Source organism: Tachysurus vachellii, chromosome 19 (genome assembly GCF_030014155.1).
Source record: "Tachysurus vachellii isolate PV-2020 chromosome 19, HZAU_Pvac_v1, whole genome shotgun sequence".
In the NCBI taxonomy this organism is placed as follows: domain Eukaryota; kingdom Metazoa; phylum Chordata; class Actinopteri; order Siluriformes; family Bagridae; genus Tachysurus; species Tachysurus vachellii.
The window spans coordinates 7,374,044-7,393,042 of NC_083478.1; the positions used below are offsets into that span (position 1 = coordinate 7,374,044).

Genomic DNA, 18,999 nt, shown 5'->3' on the forward strand with positions numbered 1-18,999 from the left:
AAGTATAGTTTTGTATAGCTGCTTTTGCCTCCTACGTGCAGGTTCATTTAACTAACATGGGTTGGTTTATAATCAAAGGAAAATAAGTACATAATAATAATAATTTTGTCTAAGTCCATCATGTATCGGAAGTAGTTCACAACTGTATAACTCCCAGTGTTAAATTACTGTTGTTTTCGTCTAAACGCAGCTGGGAACAACCGGACGATTTAATTAAACACTGTGAATATTGCTGTCTATAGACCTCTACCAATACCTTAAATTCTATGGTTTATTTTCATGTTACAGTATCCAGACCATATTTAACTTGGAGACAGATCGATCCCATAAGAAAACTGACGAAAGTCAGATACTCGGAAAGAAATAAAACAATCCCCACAGAGTCACAACCCTTTTACTCCCTCCCAAGTCCCTCCCACGCATGCACACACTGACATACGACCCCCCACCCCCAACCTCTCTACTCCTCCCTCCATTACTACATTCCTGCCTCTCTCCCTCCCTCTCTCAATCGCTCCCACCTCACTCCTTTCTACTCTCTTTTCTACAACAAACATGGCCGCGAAGTCGGACGGCACGGCTGTGCCGTTACAGAATGACATCCAGCCTTTGTGTGCGCACACTCCCGTGCTGAGCTCGCCACGCGGCCGTTACACTCTGCTGGACTGCTGCTGGACGCTCGGTGCTCTCCTCGTGTTTTTCTCGGACGGGGCCTCCGACCTGTGGCTGGCCGCCGACTACTACCTGCGACGGGACTACCGCTGGTTCGTTCTCACCCTTGTCTTCGTGGTCGTGCCGTCTGTGGTGGTCCAGGTGCTGAGCTTCCGCTGGTTCGCTTATGACTACTCGGAGTCGAGCAGCGCCGGTTCCGCTGCGGCAGCCGTGGTGGCGGCATCCGGAGCTCAGAGGCGCTTCAGCACCACGGAGAGCGGCGCCCGGACCCAATGCTGCAGAGCCTGCGCCTGGCTCTTCCATAGCATCGTGCACATCCTTCAGCTAGCTCAGGTCTGGAGGTAAGAAACAAATAAGTACATAACCAATACATAACATATCTTTTTCTTAAATTATGCATGCTCGTGTGATTAAAAGCGCTCGTGGCATGATAGCACGCTGAGTAGAAACTAGTTCATCATGTGTAGTAGGCGAAGTGTGAGCTCACTCTGTCGGATAATCCATCAAATGTGAAAGGCAATTGAATCTTCAGTGTATTGCATTTCCTTTTTTTTCATTTTCTCTTCAGACAGCTTTTGCTCTCATCAAAAGCAACACACACCCACTTGAAAGCACGGACCGCTACACATTACTCAGTGAACGTTAATGGCTTTAAGGGATGACTGGTAGTGCTGACAGTGGGCTGTTTTAAATTAAATCTAGCATGCTTTGTTTAACATTTCAGCTCACACAGCAAACTCCCTAATCTTTAAATGAACTCGTAAAGGATTCATTGCATTTACCCTAACAATATATTTTGGGGATTTATCTACAATGAAATATAATGTATGACATACAAATTTGGATGCATCCCTGTAGTAGCCAACAATCAAGGGGTTATCCCAAGCTGAGATTGAGTTATGGAGATTGTTGTGATGAAACATCCTCTCCATTATCGCTGTCCAGCATTTCCTGTTGTCTCGTGCCAGTTCATCATCTCCTAGCCATGGAGGTTCCGGGCCCCTCCTCCTTCTTCTCTTCCTCTCCTGAGCTTCTGGGTCAATAATCTCCCAGAGAGAATCGTCTACTCATCTGCTTATTCAGGCTGTCAGGCAGAAATCGCCTTAAGCACACTAAAATCCCTTTGTCTTTTAAACATCACAGAAGACAGACTCAGAGTGATAGGGAAGTTTTTTCTTACCTGAAACAATTGTTCAACAATTGTAGAATACTGCTGAAGACTACAAATCTGTATTTCTTATATGTATGTTTTTTCAAGGAATAAAAAAATGAAACAGTTAACATAGCTTCAATGACACACCCATTTATGTACTCATAAGCGTATTATATCTGTTACAGCCAAGGCAGTGGTTAAACATTCGTCATTCTCTTAATTTTGTTTTGAATGAAGAAATTGCATATAACTGATCATACAGGTGCACTTTTGTAGGTATACAATTACTGAGCATGTCTGTTGCTATGCACAGTTTGTCAGTTGTCCTGTAACCTGATATGGTAGTCTGTGGAACAGATATGGGTGGAATAAGTACAGTAGCAAGGTTGGTGTAACAACTCACTTTGTTAACTCAAACCTTGTTGGTCACATTGTAGTGGTGCAGTTATAGACAATATTCTTTCATCTCTTGTCAGTTTTGTGCCACTGATACTATATTTACTTGCTGCATAGAGATCAAGTCAGTAGCATTCACACAAGTGTGCTTAAGAATCCAACCAACACTAACATGTCATTGTTAATGTAATACTAATGATAATCCATTCAATTAATCTGTCAGTGGTCAGTGTTTTTTCTGAGGCCCCTTTCCATTAAGTGATATGATAGACATGTGGCATATAAATATTTGCATACAAAGTGCACCTGTATGGTTAGTACAGCAAAAAAAATGGCCTATAAATATAGATGCAAGGCAGGAATATCTAATTAACTGGCAAATGGCAGTGTGTATATCACAATATTATTTATTATTTAAAAAACGTAAGTATATTTCACTACAATTATGTGGAAATACTTTTATTGAATTTTTAATCTTGCTTTTGCTATCTTCCTGCTTTTTGCATGTTGTGTAATGAGCAAATCTAAGAAAAGTTGTGGTAAAAAAAAACTCAGCCTGCCTAAAGCTATTGCTAGAATACAATGGGTTCCTCACACAGAGAATGTCACCATTTGATCAAGTTGTTTATAACAAGCGCCATAGCAAAAATCTATTCAGTTAAGTCAGTTCAGAGTTTTAGGGGTTTTTTTCCATGCTGGTATTCTTGATAGGATGATATAGTAACACATATTATGATAAATTCTACTTTTGGCCCATAATGTTGTTTGATCTTAAAAACAGAACTGTTCTTTCTTTCCTAACATGTCAGAAATATTTCAGGTTTTGTCACTTTTTTAATATAAATGTTGTTTTCCTCTGTTTTACCATATGACAAATCCCAGTGAAAACACATCTGTATTTATTGCTGGATGAACTACTCTACTATGTGTACAGCTGTGATGTGTGCAGCCAACATAAATTTTACATCGTATAGATCATAAACCTAACGTTTCTTGTCACAGTAATAAATAGTTTCTGAAAGGGCATAACTGAGACACAGTGTAGTTTGTATTCTAATTGCTGTAGGTAAGAGAGACATAAAGTAACAGTGAATGTGATCTTAAGTTGGATTTAAACTAATGTAAACCAGTGGCACAATCTTTACAATGTCAGCCTCTCCATGCACTGACTGATTGACATAGAGCTGAGCTGTTATGTGACCAGACACTAATGCTGGCTGACCTGCAGTGTGGAGAATGTTTAATTATGCTCACTAGTGGTGGCACTGTAGGCCTGCCAGCCAAGTCAGCCAAATTCAGTTGCCCTTTTGTCCTATCACTCATACCATTTCCTAAACGGCTGTCTCTGTTTTACAGTTTGTCTTTAATTCACAATGCTATTCAACAAATCTATTTTGTTTTATTCTACTGATATTCATTCAGTAGTATTTCTCAGCTTTCAACCGTTATGCTCTCTTTGGGTCTCATTCTTTTAATATGTTTCTAAAACATTGTGTATCAAGAACAAAAGGGAAAAATTATTTAATTAAAAAATCACACACTTATACGGAAAATTTAAGGGCAGAAGTTTAAGCTTGGCAGTAAACGTTTAAATATGTGACTAAATGACATGAGCGAAAAAATAAGGTTGCACTCTAAGTATTAAAATGTTAAGATGAGGTAGCTATGAGGAGAATGTATTGTATGTATAAAACTGTTCTTATGGAAATGTACTGTATATAACAAACACAAAAATAAAAAACAGGAGGTATGGGTATGTTTTTGTTCTTTGAGAAAATAGTCCAACCTCTGAAAGGCTAAATCATACAGATTTAGAAGCTTAATTTACAAATACATTTGATCAATGAAATTATGAACATATAGCCATGCTACACAAAAATACATGAATGACACAAACATTACACACCTTTTATAAGTGAGCTTTGAGTACACAAAAATCTCTGTAATTTTCTCAGACCTGAGATTTTAGTGTCTGTCACGTTTCTTTCATCTCTTATTTAAACATTCATCTGTGCACACACCAGACCTTTGCCAAGCAAATGCAGCGGGTTTGTATGTCTACTCTGATAAATAATTAGATTTTTTTTTCTACATAATCTAAAGAAACATGTAAGTTTTGAAATGTTGTGTGTACAATTTTCTTTGCTCACACAATGCCAAGGAGTGATTATGAATTAAAAGCAAAGACACTTCAAGTTTATTACTAAGTTCTAAAATGTTTCTCTTTCTCTCTCACACATTCACAGATGGCTTAAAGTTTACACCTCAGTTGTGTGGTTAGAAACTCAGTCTCACTTTCTTTTGTATCACGTGATAAAGCTGAATGATCAGAAATCCTGCTGCTGCCGCTCTCCTCAGTGGTTCTCAGAATGAGACTTTGCTATAAAACTAGCACACAGACTGGAATTACTCCTAATGCTATTAAAGCTCACACTGGGACTGGGCTCCTCACAGGCCTGTGTTAAAGAGATTACTGATGTAGGTTTTATCTGTAGCACAAAAGTGTGAGTGCTATACAAATGCTACATATTTGAAAAGGTACTGTATTTCTTTAGGAAATGGAACTGGCTATAACATGATATTGATGGAAGCTCTACACTGTCAGTCCTTTAAGATGGAAAGGAAAGTGATTAAAAACACTAAGCTTGCTTCCAGAGAGAGAAAAAAAATACATTTTTAAAAAAGTATGTCATTTATTAATAAACAAAGATTTGAATGGTTGCAAAGGGAATAAAGCATTTAAGGTGGATATAGCCATTTGCTTCATGCTTTACAGAATATGACATTATCTGACACCAATATATATATATATATATATATATATATATACGTATATATATATATATATATATATATATATATATATATATATATATATATACGTATATATATATATATATATATATATATATATATATATATATATATATATATTGGTGTCAGATAATGTCATATTCTGTAAAGCATGAATATATATATATATATATATATATATATATATATATATATATATATATATATATATATATATATATATATATATATATATATATATATTAACTTTAGTTTAAGTGTAGCTGCTCTGAAAATCACATTAATAGAATCAGAATCAGAGTCCAAATCAGAAAGATCTTTAATGGCATGACAACACATGAGTACATACATAATATAGACAGTTGTATGTACAGTGGAAAAAATGTGCAAATTGAAATATAAATGTGCAAATTTAAATATAGTTGAAGTAGTATACTGCAGTGTCAGTGTCATACAATTGAATTAGTCAATGAAGAGAAGGCGACTAGAGGGACTGCAACTGGTGTTAAATCAAGATGAATATTTTGAACTTTGCCTAGTCATTTTAAATGAAGACCCTTGTACACAAATTTTATAGTTTGCCCCAAACCAGTGTGGAGTGTATACCCAGATTTCTCTTTAAAATAGGACTATAAATAGATACATCTCTCAGAATGTGTTCCTTTTAAACTGGGCTGTGATTCAAATGGACACCGAGTAGTGCGTGTGTGCACGTGTGTGTGTATGTGTGAGGAGTATTAGTGTGAGTGTATAAGCACAAGGACAACACACCCTCACACCTCTCATCTGCTATGGTGCGATAATTTTAAATCAGTAAAAGTTCCAAGCTAACCTCCCCGATGGGTGAAGTGTGGAAGTGATGTTCATCATGTCTGCATCAGCTGGGAGCTTAAATCCTGCTTAAGACACATTTCAGGATTTAAGAATAAAACCATTAAATCACAAGCCCAAACATTAGCTGTGACAGGAAAATGAATTTAATGGGTGTGAATTAGGCAGGGGTGGGCTACAGGCTATGTGTGAGGTGCTGAGTTTTTGTTTAGACTGTGCATGTGTGTGTAGATAAATGAGGTTATGCTTAAATGGTCATTAGTGACTGTTGAAACAATATGACTCAAAGCAAGTGCTTCACATGCTGTCTTTTTTTTTTTTAAGCTAAACATAGTGTTCTCCTCAAGTATTAAAATATCATTTGTGAAACATTTGAGAAGCTTAATGGTTTTGTCTAAAATATCATGATTTGTGAGACTTAGTACCATATTAGTACCAAACACTTAGTACCAAATACCCAAGTTATTTTATACCACAACAAGGGTGAATTCTAATCAGAAGGTGTAGATTATTTTTTAACAGCAAAGCTCTGATACAAGTTCTGTCAACAATGATATTTTTGTATAAAATTCTATTATAAAAATCATTCAAAATAATAGGTAATTGTTCCTAACAGCTTATTCACAGGGACTTGTTTGGTGGATTTTCCACAACCGTTAAAACGTTAAAATAAACTGTGTTGTTCAACAAGGAAGGTTTTTTACATCAATAGGGTATTATCTGCACTTGCAGCTTTCCATTTATTTCCCTTTTTAAAATGACCATATTACAACACTGTCCAATCTCCTTCATTATTATTCCTTCATAAAATTATTCATTCATTAATTTATTTGGTCTTTCTTTTTAGATGAAATTTTGATCAGTGATTGATATAAAATACCAATATTAAATCTGAACCCTTCCACACCCTCCACTATACTGCTCAAATGTTCTTTTCCCCAGTTCATGAACTGCTCACTACTGGTCACTAAGCACTTTAGCAAAAGCTTGATTGCTGTTTTAAATTCAGTAATCCCCCAAATACAGATGATTACCAAGCAGCACAACAGTAAATGTGGAAAACAACAGTGCAAGAAAATTACCAATTCACATTTTATTAGCATTTCTGTTTAATGAGTGTTACATTTCATCCTTGGCTGGGTTTGTTCAGGAAAGAAGCTGCCAACTGCTGTCAAAGAAACATTGCATGCTGTATTTAATGAGTTGACACAAAGATGTTAATCAGTAAAGAAAATCACAGTGTAAGACTGCAGTAAATAGATTTAGATACAATGCCAGCAGTTTTAATTTAATCAGTCTAGCATAGTAAAGCATACGTGGATGAAAACATGAGAAAAAAAGAAGCTGTTAGGTTTTGGTCTATGAAAATTAATCGACAGATGAACAACACTTTAGTGGTGGTTGCTTCATTATTGAGCAAACAGAGTCAGAGAGAGTTAAAAAGTTACTCTGAGTGTGTAGCTGTACCATTACCATGTATTTATTTCCACCTGATCTTGATTTAATCAGATGTTCAGAGAGCGCAGTGGGCTGGGCATCAGCTGTCATCTGTTGACTGGGTGCTAAATCCATCAGCAGATTGTTTGACCATCACCAGCCTGATTGCTGACATTTTGGTCTTAGTGTGCTTGTTCTTCACAAATCAGAACTTAGCAAACAGCAAACAGAATGAGCTGGCAAGTTAACCTCTTCTGAAAAAATCACCAGAAACCATTATAAGGTGTTGATGTGTTCCTGGTAGTCAATAACAGTAGTTTAATGGAATACATTGTTTCTAATGGCTCCTGGTGGATTAAATATTATTCTTATGGTAATCATCTACCCAAGGAAAAGGCACTATTAGGCTTTGATGGTATTTAATAGTACAGAACAGAAAACTTGGTATAAGAGGCAGAGTACAGCAAACAGAAATAATCCATTCCCAGAAATGAAAACACAGTCAAGAAAAATAAACAGAACAAAAAGGAAACAGGAAAACATGCTACAGAATTTAAGTGATATGAATACAAGCGAAAGGTTTGCAATGAGATATTAGAAGAGAAGGGAAGAAGGCAAACTAATCAAGGGCTGAAATGCACACAGTAGGGAACAGACCAATGACAGGTCATGGATGGAGAGAGGACAAATGTACTCGTCAAATTAAAATACATGACATGAAAACCAACCAAACCAAGCAAGACCTGTGCTTGTCATGCAGGGAAATGTGCTGCGAAGACCATAGAGAGGTGGATTTCAGGAAAAGAGATCCCTACAGGTATCTGATGGGAACTACCAAGCCAGTTCCCACTACAGGTCCAATTACAAGATGGTTTCAATCTCCTTTTATAAGAAAAAGATTACAATCGCTAAGCATGCCTTGTGTGCAGAGTTGCTGTTTTTCTTCCTATGTGGATTCATAGATCCCTATTTAAAAAAAAAACACTAGTTAAGTAGTAATTTAAGAGGCAAAAGAGACTGATGATTATATATTGACCAGACATTTTATGCTGAAGAAATTGAGCCAGTTGATATTGAATGCCAATTGACCAGCCGTGTTCTCTCAGTAATGGAGTAGGTTAATTGGTCTCTCTGATGATTGGGGAGAAGCGATGATGTCCAGTGCCTCCTGCTACCCAAAGATGAACTGCAAAGCAATTGGGTTAGTGAACCTGCTTCGACTGCTCAACAACACGAGGAACAGAAATCAATAATCCCTGACAAACAGTGGAGTTGCCCTTGTTTAGAGAGGCTGAGCGGAAAAAAAGCCTCTGCATAGAAGCCATGTGCAATCTCTATAAGAAATTGAGTGCTGTCACAAGATTTTCTCAGAATGTTTTTTGTTAAGTAAAGTAATAACAGCCTAAGCACGCCAGCCAGAATGGCTGGCAGGTGTTACAAAATCAAAAATGGAAAAAACTCAACCATCCTTAAATGAAATCTATATTTCATTGTGGCCTTGGCTGAAACTGTGGTATGTCTGTGTGCCATGTGGTAGCTTATATTAAGTCTTACCATATAAGTGTTTGCATCATTAAATTTACATTTGAATTTATGCCATTTGGCAGACACATGGCTTAAGTGCAGAGAAAAAAATTAACAAACTTTAATTTAACTATAAAGATATTTATATTATCATTTGCATTAGACAGATGACCAAACAAAAACCGTTTAGCTAGATATCCAAGAATAGCGATGGGTGTTTAGCCAACCATAGCTATTTGTTCGAGCACAGGTTGCAAAATTCCTTACAATATGTGTATTGACACAACCCAATAGCTGCATTTTTAATAAGTATAAATACAGCCTGTGTAAAATGAACAGAAAATTCCTACATTTCTGATCCCTGATTTTTACCAGAGATTTTTTTTTTGGTGGTTTGTGTCTAAATATTTGTTAATAAGAAGCTGTCCTTCTCTTTATTGGTTTTCATGCCCCAGCTAGATATTTTTTCATTAATAAGAGAATGGCATGTGCTTGATTTTGTCTGATAACAACCTCACTCCCAGAGAGTCTGAAAAAAATGCTCTCAAAGGAAAGAGGTTTTAGGCAATCTACTAGTTCACCAAGAACATTCTTGAGCTTCAAACAAAAGGTGAAATTAGCGTCACTTGTCAAATGTGAGCCATTCATGCTGTCAGCACTGGCACAGTGGATGTGTGGTGCTTGATTGTCTTTTGAATAGCTGTCTTTTCACTCACGTTCATCATGGAGGGAGCCAAGAGGAGGTTGTAAAGCAATTTTATGTAAATCATCATCCGGAGGTGAATCATCACGCCAATCTCCTGGCTTCCTGCCAGCACTCTTATTACATTTATTTTCTTTGTGAGAAAATTACACATTTTGTCTCTTTCCTGTCAAGAAATGCAAATCTATCACAAATGAATGAATGTTGAAAATGTTTAGAACAGTTAGGTCAATTTATGAACTGTTTATCCTAGTTTGTAGACAGTATAATAACTCTTCCAAAATTTGTCCACATTTGTTTGCTTTACTTGTTTAAAATGACTACATGTCTGTTTTTCAGAAAGCTCAATAAGCCTAGCATTAAGCAGTTATATAAGGAAAAGGGATAAATGATCATTAGAAGTGTTGAAATTGGTTTGTCTATTCCTCCATTGCCTTGTATTGATGCATTAACACCGACTAGACATCAATGCATGCACTTGAAGCTTTGGAGATGAACTCACTTAAAAATTCATGGGCATTCTGCACATACAAGGGCTAGGGAGGTTTTCATGTGATTGCAGTTATTCAAAGCTCTTGCCAGATGATCTAATGAAAAACTATACAGCATCTAGAAGTAGGTACTTGAAAAGTAAAAATCAATGTTGATTTGGAATTTCCACTCCACTGCCATTTATAATCAGAAAATAAGATGACATAAGCCAAAAAACTGAGCTATGTTTTTATAAATTACATTGAAAGAGAAGAAATGGCTGTTTTTACATATGAAAATTGCCAAAATGGAATTCTTATGCTTTAGGGTGCATAATTTTCATATACATAAAGTTGCACTTTCCCTCACTGTAATAATTAACTAAAATAAAGTTGCAGTTTTGCTGAGTTCTGCCTGACTTTGTTAATGCCAGCAAAATTGCATGTTCCTCTTTGCTTATTAGGGCACCCGTTTCTGCATCCTAAGCCTGTCTGAGAAGTGTTTTATTTTTGCAAACATAATCGGTTATGAATTTGTCAGTGTTTTGTTTTTCTAAATACTGATGCATTTTTTGTCTTATTACTGAGCGGTTTTGGAGCTCTCTTATAAACAGTCTTGGATTAATAGATATTAGGCTATTTTTGCATGCTATGAATGTGTATTCTCTGTAGACATACTGTAACATACCCAACCCCTACTAAAACGTTTGTGCATAATGTTGGTACTCATGGGAGTGGTGTTGATTCAAGGCTTGCAGGGTCCACAGAATCTCAAAACTCTGTTGTGCATTCTGTAGGTCAGCAATTGAGAGAATGTTTCCAGATTTTAAAATATATTTAAAAAATGTAATCAATGACAATATGAATGTTAAATATATAATGATAAAAGCCTGACTCATCTTCTCTTCCACCCAATCATTCAAACCTTTTTCTTTCCCTTCTATCCACATCTCTGTATTTGTTTTCCTGTATCTTGGGGTTTTCCTTAGGTACATCCATGCCCTGTATCTGGGAGTGCAGAGCCGATGGCGTGGGGACAGCGGACATAGACACTTTTACTGGCGCATGATGTTCGAGAATGCGGACATCAGCATGCTACGGCTGCTGGAGACCTTCCTAAAGAGCGCTCCTCAACTCGTCCTGCAGCTCAGCATCATGGTTCAGGCCATGCAGGTCCTCCCTTTACAAGGTGACTTTACATTACATTACATGGGTCTGTGAAAAAGTGAAACTCTATACTCAGGTGAATTGCTTTACAAGCTACTTTTAGGTTTGGACTGCAAACCACCTAAAGTGATGCACATGATCAGAAGATATATATTTTCAATGATTCTATATCTTCCATTTTATTACCCTTGAGCCTTTGAAAGTTTAGTCAGTAGTTATTAACCAAATCTCTGTGTGCTAATCAGTATTGCAAGCTGCAGTGACTGATTTTCATCATTAGATTGTATCTGCTTAGTATTCATTGCCACGTTGGGACTAATTTAGAAACTTAGACTCGTTTAACATTCATTAATGAATATATCCACCAGATTTGTGTTACACTGCATGGCACTACACTGCAGTTTGTTTTCAGTCAATCTCCATATTAGCTGGAGAAAGGTTTCTGCTGCTTATAGAGCATAACATAATTGTGTTGTTTTAATTGGTGTAATAAGCATGAAAGGCATACATAACACTAACCCTGTTGATGTATATGGAAATGTCTTGACTAATGCTTTTATCAAGTGTTTAATTATCTGGAACAGCTCCCTTATAATTGCTATAATAGAATATTAAAGATAAATTTGCTTCTTAGGATAGATTCTGTATGATTGTACTCTATATTACTGTGCTATATGACAGGAATACATAAGAAATATGGGAATGCACAATAGTACCAAACCTCAGAATACATGAATTTCGGCACAGGCAAGAACATACTAACCAATTAAACAAATTAAACAAATTACATAAATCATGATGTACTCTATGTGCAAGCAGCAGAAGAGATAAGTAACTCACCTAGAAAAAAGGTCTCTGAACCATGAACTGTATATGAAATGGAGATATATATATATATGAATTAAATATAGATTAATCCACTTAAAAGACTTTCATATTTTAAGCTGATTCTGATATTTAACATAATATCTAGGTTCATTACCAATTCATGGTAATGACATGACCCAAGCCAACTAGAAGGTGAGTTTTTATTCTAAGGATAAAGAAGTTTGCTGTATTTGTATTGCTCCGTGAAAATAAGCTTTTGCATGACAGTTTAAAATATACACACTTGGAGGTATTTTACACGAATGTTAAACGAGAATTTCTGACACGTGAATAACCTGAGGAGCAATCTCTTTCAACAGACTATTGTTACATCTGATGGCTTTCTGTCTTTATGTGCAAAGCATTATGTTTACCAGTGTTGTAATGTAACGGAGTAAAAATGCTTCGTTACTGTACTTAAGTAGAAATGTCACGTATCTGTACTTTATTTACTTCGCTATTTAAATTTATGTCAACTTAGTGGTTAGCACGTTCGCCTCACACCTCCAGGGTCGGGGTTCGATTCCTGCCTCCGCCTTGTGTGTGTGGAGTTTGCATGTTCTCCCCGTGCCTCGGGGGTTTCCTCCGGGTACTCCGGTTTCCTCCCCCGGTCCAAAGACATGCATGGTAGGTTGATTGGCATCTCTGGAAAAATTGTCCGTAGTGTGAGTGAATGAGAGTGTGTGTGTGTGCCCTTTGATGGGTTGGCACTCCGTCCAGGGTGTATCCTGCCTTGATGCCCAATGACGCCTGAGATAGGCACAGGCTCCCCGTGACCCGAGGTAGTTCGGATAAGCGGTAGAAGATGAATGAATGAATGAATGCTCCTAGATTGCATTACGCAGCTCCGCACGCTTTACGGAGAAGCACAGGCACGCGCAGCGTGCACGCGCAGTCAGAGCTGGAGGCGTTTATCTATAACGTTAATCGGCGGAAAGCCGCAAAGACGGTGTAATTTCACTATTCTTATGACCAGAGTTGATAGCACAAACAAAATATTAATGCAAACAATCCATTCAATACTAAATAAAAATAACATTTATTGATTTGATCTTTGTCTTGTGAATATTTTTTTATTAATGACTGCATTCATTGGACACACTGTTTGTAAAGAATGCACACATACATGAACTGATCTGATTCAAGACTGGCATCATTACCATTTAATAATACCATAACTTTTGGCTTACTATGTAGTCATATAATATATAATATAAAACTCTTCTTGTTTTAAATTCTCACTGATGGCTAAAACCCCCTAAAGATGAAACCCTAGAACCGCCCCTGCTCTTATGCCTACCGAAAATCACTGAAATTTTACTTTTTACTTTTACTTTAAATACTTAAGTACATTAAATATCAGAAAATGACTTTTGATACTTAAGTACAGTAAATATCAGATACTTTAAGACTTTTACTTGAGTAATATTCTAAAAGGTAACGTTCACTTCTACCAAAGTCTTTTTCTAGTACGATACTTGTACTTTTACTCAAGTATTGCTTTCTAGTACTTTATACAACACTGGTGTTTACATGGCATGAATCAGCATCCATTTACCTAGTTCATACAGACATGTGTCTGTAGCTAGCTTTATAGAAATGTAATATATAATTTTAGCCATCACACAGTTTTAAACTTTTTGTCAGCAGTACAGTTCTGACATTTCTTGTTCTGTGATGATTACTTTGTGCCATGTGTTTCCACTTCAGAACATACAAGAACAAGAGTCATTTGATCTTCTGGCTAATTAAAGAATTTCAAAGAGCGGTGGAATTGCCTGGGCTTGTGTCTATGACATTCATTAGCAAAACTCTCCCAGTTCTGTTTTTCTCATGGCCAAATGAAGAACTGCCAGTGTTCTTCATTTGCCAGTGTTCAAATATTTATGAAATCACTTCACAGCACTCAAACACAGCCACTTGTATTTTTCTACGGTGCATGTGTTTTATGTTTGATATTGATTTTTTTCCTTTCCTAAGTGCAGGTCATTATTGACACTAAGCAGTAGTGACAAAAAACACATCTATATTGCACTACCCCATACATTAATTTTCATTCCTGACATTGCCTTGTATTTCTCTGATATAAAACCTATTACTGATGTTACCTCAATATCAGTTATCACTAATGGTGCTACATCATATTAAATTATTATAAAGCATCATAAAAATTTTGCTTACTTCCTCACCTCTCTCTTTTAGGCCTGTCTGCTTCTGCTTCTCTGGTGTCTCTTGCCTGGATGATGGCATTCTACCAAAAGGCTCTGCGGGACTCCCGTGATGACAAGCTGCCCATGTCTTACAAAGCAGCAGTTGTGCAGATGCTTTGGCATTTGTTCATGGTTGGAGCACGTGCTATGGCATTTGCACTGTTCGCCTCAATATTCCAACTCTACTTTGGGATCTTCATCGTGGCCCACTGGTGTGCCATGACCTTTTGGATCATCCAAGGTGAGACTGACTTCTGCATGTCCAAGTGGGAGGAAATCATTTACAACATGATGGTGGGCATTGTGTACGTGTTTTGCTGGTTCAGTGTGCGAGAGGGACCTACACGTTGCCGCCTGCTTCTCTACAGCCTTATAGTATTAGCCGAAAATGTGGCTCTCACTGCTGCATGGTACTTGTACCGTGGCCCACACATCTCTGACTTCTATGCTGTGGTGGTGGTGTGTGTGGTGGCCTGTAGCTATGCCCTGGGTACCTTCTTCATGTTTGTGTATTACTGCCTGCTACACCCAGATGGTCCAGTGACTGTTGCCCATCTAGGATGTGGCACAGTGGATGTGGGTGCTGTGTCAGAGGCTTGTCTCTCAACAGCCACCTCTGCTCCTCCTCCAGATGTGGTGAGTAGCCCACCCAGGACGTTGCAAAGGACTAAAGGAGGAGAGCAGGAAAATTCAGTTGAAGGGGCAGATGTCTTTCAGGTGCGCCCCCCTGCTGGTTTAAGGACTCCTGCACCTCGCTCCACCCCAAAGACAGAAGGGCCGGTTATTCGAATTGACCTGCCCAGGAAGCAGTACCCTGCCTGGGATGCTCACTTCATTGACCGCAGGCTGCGCAAGACCATCTTGGTCCTAGAGGGTGCAGCACCAGGCACACCCAGGATCCAGTACCGCTGTTTGGGCACACCAAAGGAGGTCATGGAGTATGAAACAACAGTGTGAATGCCATACATTCTTCTAAGAGAGCACTCCAGCTCTTGACGTATAAGCCTGCAGTCAGATTACCCTGGTGAAAATGTCATTACAACAGGCAGAAGAAAAAGAGATAGAGAAAGAGGAGTGTACAGACAGTACCTGCCAGGTCTCCACATTATATGAATTCTTTTTTGTCTTTGACATCTGTAGAAAAATGCATTATAAGCAGTGGGATCTGAGTGGTTAAGGCTTCTTGCTAGTAACAAGATGTTGGGTTCAGATTCTAGGGTTGTCAGAGAGCCATTCTTGGCCTTTTTAAACAAAATCCCTGATTGCTGTGCTAAATGCACAGGTTGTTTTCTAGTATCTTTGGGTAAAAGCATCCATAAAAATACATAATACTCCAGCTTATTTCAAACTAATCTTTATCTAACCTTTTATTAACCAGGGCATCTGTTCTGAAGCTTTAATTTCTAAGTTAAATTAAACATCACAGTTATAATAGAGACTTTTTTCAGACCCAAAGAAGAACAAATAAACATCTCAATGTCCCAAAGACCAAACAAATAATAACGTGTAAAAACCGGACTAGCATTAATGTATTTTATACATTTCATATGGGACTGAAATAGTCATCTTGTTTAAACCTGAAGTGCCAAACAATAGATGTCTTTTTGCTTGATTCTTCACGGTACAAGTTCTGCTTCACTTCAGTTATCTCTGTTTTTGTTTTTCCCCAAACTAAGGCTAACAGCAATCATCTATTGAGTTTAATAGCTAATAATAGCATTTTTGGATGCCTACATGAATAATGGGTTCTTTACTCTGTGGTCTTACTCTAATGATGTCACCTTGCAGTTACTGCCTGTAGCTTATTTGTTTGTGAATTTAAATAGACAGCCATAGGACTCCCAATCAGGAATTATTTTACTGCTGAACCATTCCAGCACTAGTAGAACTTGTATGAGTAAACCATTTTGAGCAATGGTCCTGGGGTTTTGAACACTGTCTATGTTTACACTAGAGATTAGGCATAATAGGCACAAATGTTAATCCTTCTCTAGTCCTTTGTTGTTGTCAGTTTCTGATCATATCACTGCATTTGCCTGGATAATTTTGATTGATGGGTATTTTTAAAACCCTCAAGTAAAACTAAGGTTACATTTAAAAAGAATAGTGTGAATGCGCCCACTGACAAGAACTGTATTTCTAGAAAGTGAACATTTATAATCGACCTGATAAAATGTGTCATTTTCAGTGTAGTTTATGTACATCATATTCACATATTTTACATTTTACCTGCTACAGAAGAAGTGGATAGATACAGAATAGATTGAAAAGGCTGGAGTATTACTTTAATGAACATAAATGTGTTAAAGTATGCTATTTTTGGTGGTCCAATTTTATAGCATGTGTGCTACAGAAACCCAGAGAGAGAGGATAGGATGCAAAGATACCAGAGACTACAAAGTATACATCAGGTTGTGTTCAAGTAGAGTGATGATATTCTTCATATATTCTTAAAATATCTTCATAAAAATGGTCTGGTTTCAAACCACAACTAAAAGATTTGCCTGATTGTTAACTTTTATTCGTTATTTATTTATAGAGACTGAGGTATTGTAGCTTTTAGGTGAGGTAAAATTTATGAACAAATATATTTATTCATCAGTGTTCAGCCCATGTCAAAAACTATAATATAGCAGATTAAAAAACAACAGAACAAAAACAATCCAAATTTAGAATTTGAGGATCCTTTCAGACAAAAAATACAAGACATTCCCCATAAATACGTTTTTTAATACTTCTGCAGTATTTGACAGATGATGTCTAAAAGCTAACAGGGCTCAGCTCTTTCAGGTTCAACTAGACTATAAGATGTTTGCAATGAATCAAACTGTAGTGTATGTTTACATGTTTAAAGTCATACTCTTTTTTAGAATTAATTAAGATTAGCATTGTGGTTACATGGCCATGAAGATTGGATCAACATGAGCAATAAATTCAGACGTTCCTGCATTATAAAAATTGTAATTAGAAGGATTTTCCACCAATATATCTGTAAATTGTTGGTGAATCATTAACTTCATTTTGATCAAAGCATCTATTCATCATATGTGATACATAGCATGATGTTTACATACATTAGTTTCTAAATAGGTTGTCTCCCATCAAAACTATGTGTGTGACATAAACACACATAAGCTACTATTTGGACCAGAACTTGTATGTCTCGACTTGTTTTCTATTTTTAGAATGTAAATGTATGGTATTTAAGCTTTCTGTGATAAAGAAACAGACTCAATGAATATTCTACCAAAATAATTAAAAGAGGTACATAATTCAAAAGACAGAATTCCATTTGAACTTAGCAAGGATGATTAGCTATCTGTTAGAAAGGCTTAATAAGAAGAAATTATTGTTTCAGTGTAGTATATTGTAATAGCATGGAATTGTGGTGCTGGTAAGCAAGACGGTGCATCCAAAAATACAGAAACATAACGTTTCATACAGCATTATCTTTACCTGCACTGTCTCAATACTGTTACCATGTTGGTGCTATCGGTAACACCTCAGCACAGCCTTCTGTATGCCATATTAAATCTATAAAGACCATATTACATACACTGGTTTATGCTGGATTGAACTTGAGACACATTAGCTAGATGTAAAGCCTTACACTGCTCATGTCAATCTGTGATTGCTGTACAAAAAACATGATGGACTTAAGCCATGTGTTTGTGTGTGTGTGTGTGTGTGTGTGCGCGTGCGTGTGTGTGTGCGTGTGTGTGTGTGTGTGTGTGTGTGTGTGTGTGTGTGAGAGAGAGGGAGAGAGAGAAAGAGAGTGAGAGAGAGAGAGAGAGAGAGAGAGAGAGAGAGAGAGTGAGTATATTATTTAAATGATAATTAAAAAAACAATGTGTTTACTGACTTGGCCAACGCTTTATTACAGAGAGTGTCTTCTGTTTGCTGGTAATGGAAATTTATTCCTTAATAATGAATTGAAAATGCACATGCAACATAGCTGTACAAATTTAAAAATGTAAACCAGGTGATTTTGTTCTCAGTTTATATCTCTATTTGCTCTGCGAATTCAGCAGGTGCTAACACTGCACTCATGTGGAAATATACTGAATAGCGTCTAAAACAGTAGACCATTCAAGATTCAAGATTCTTTTATTGTCACTATCCAGAGCTAAATTAAAGCAGTCTTTACAGTGCAATTCACATATAATTCAGGATAGATTATGAGTTGTCAACATTGTAATGTGCTTTTGTTAAGGTGCTTTTTGATAGATAGATAGATAGATAGATAGATAGATAGATAGATAGATAGATAGATAGATAGATAGACAGACAGACAGACAGACAGACAGACAGACAGACAGATAGATAGATAGATAGATAGATAGATAGATAGATAGATAGATAGATAGATAGATAGACCTCTTGTGCTTTCTGTCTATTTAAATATATATTTTTAAAGCAATATAAGAAGCAGTAATAAATAGTTCATAATAAATAAATATTCATTTGAACAATAAATAATAGATAAACAATAATAATAGTGAAGCACTAGAAATGACATCAGTTTAGACCAAACCCTGTACCACATTCTAAAGTGCAGCCATGTGACTGTAGTGAAATGTTCCAGACACAATAAATATAGGTGTACTGTGGAACCTATTTTACAGTTGAAGGAACCCATTGCTAGGGAGTTACTTTGGTTCTTATAAATAATCATAGTACTGCTGCAAATTCAAGAACAAGCATCTCGCAGCCGATTGGTTAGTAGTCGGTAATTTAACGCGCATGTAGCGAGAT

General features: G+C 36.9%; 1 protein-coding gene across 1 annotated transcript; it reads left to right on the top strand.

Moving 5' to 3' along the window:
• Positions 1-555: 555 nt before the first annotated feature.
• xkr7a (XK related 7a) lies at positions 556-17,683 on the top strand. The gene is made up of 3 exons (XM_060894060.1): positions 556-1,013; positions 10,990-11,189; positions 14,237-17,683. Exons 1-3 carry the CDS (start codon positions 556-558, stop codon positions 15,199-15,201), a joined length of 1,623 nt encoding a protein of 540 aa, XP_060750043.1. The 3' UTR covers positions 15,202-17,683.
• Positions 17,684-18,999: the final 1,316 nt, after the last annotated feature.

Coding starts and splice junctions, on each gene's coding strand:
- xkr7a (XM_060894060.1), top strand. CDS start 556: ATGGCCGCGAAGTCGGACGGCACGGCTGTGCCGTTACAGAATGACATC. Junction 1,014..10,989: donor CAGCTAGCTCAGGTCTGGAG/GTAAGAAACAAA, acceptor GGTTTTCCTTAG/GTACATCCATGCCCTGTATC. Junction 11,190..14,236: donor GCAGGTCCTCCCTTTACAAG/GTGACTTTACAT, acceptor TCTCTCTTTTAG/GCCTGTCTGCTTCTGCTTCT.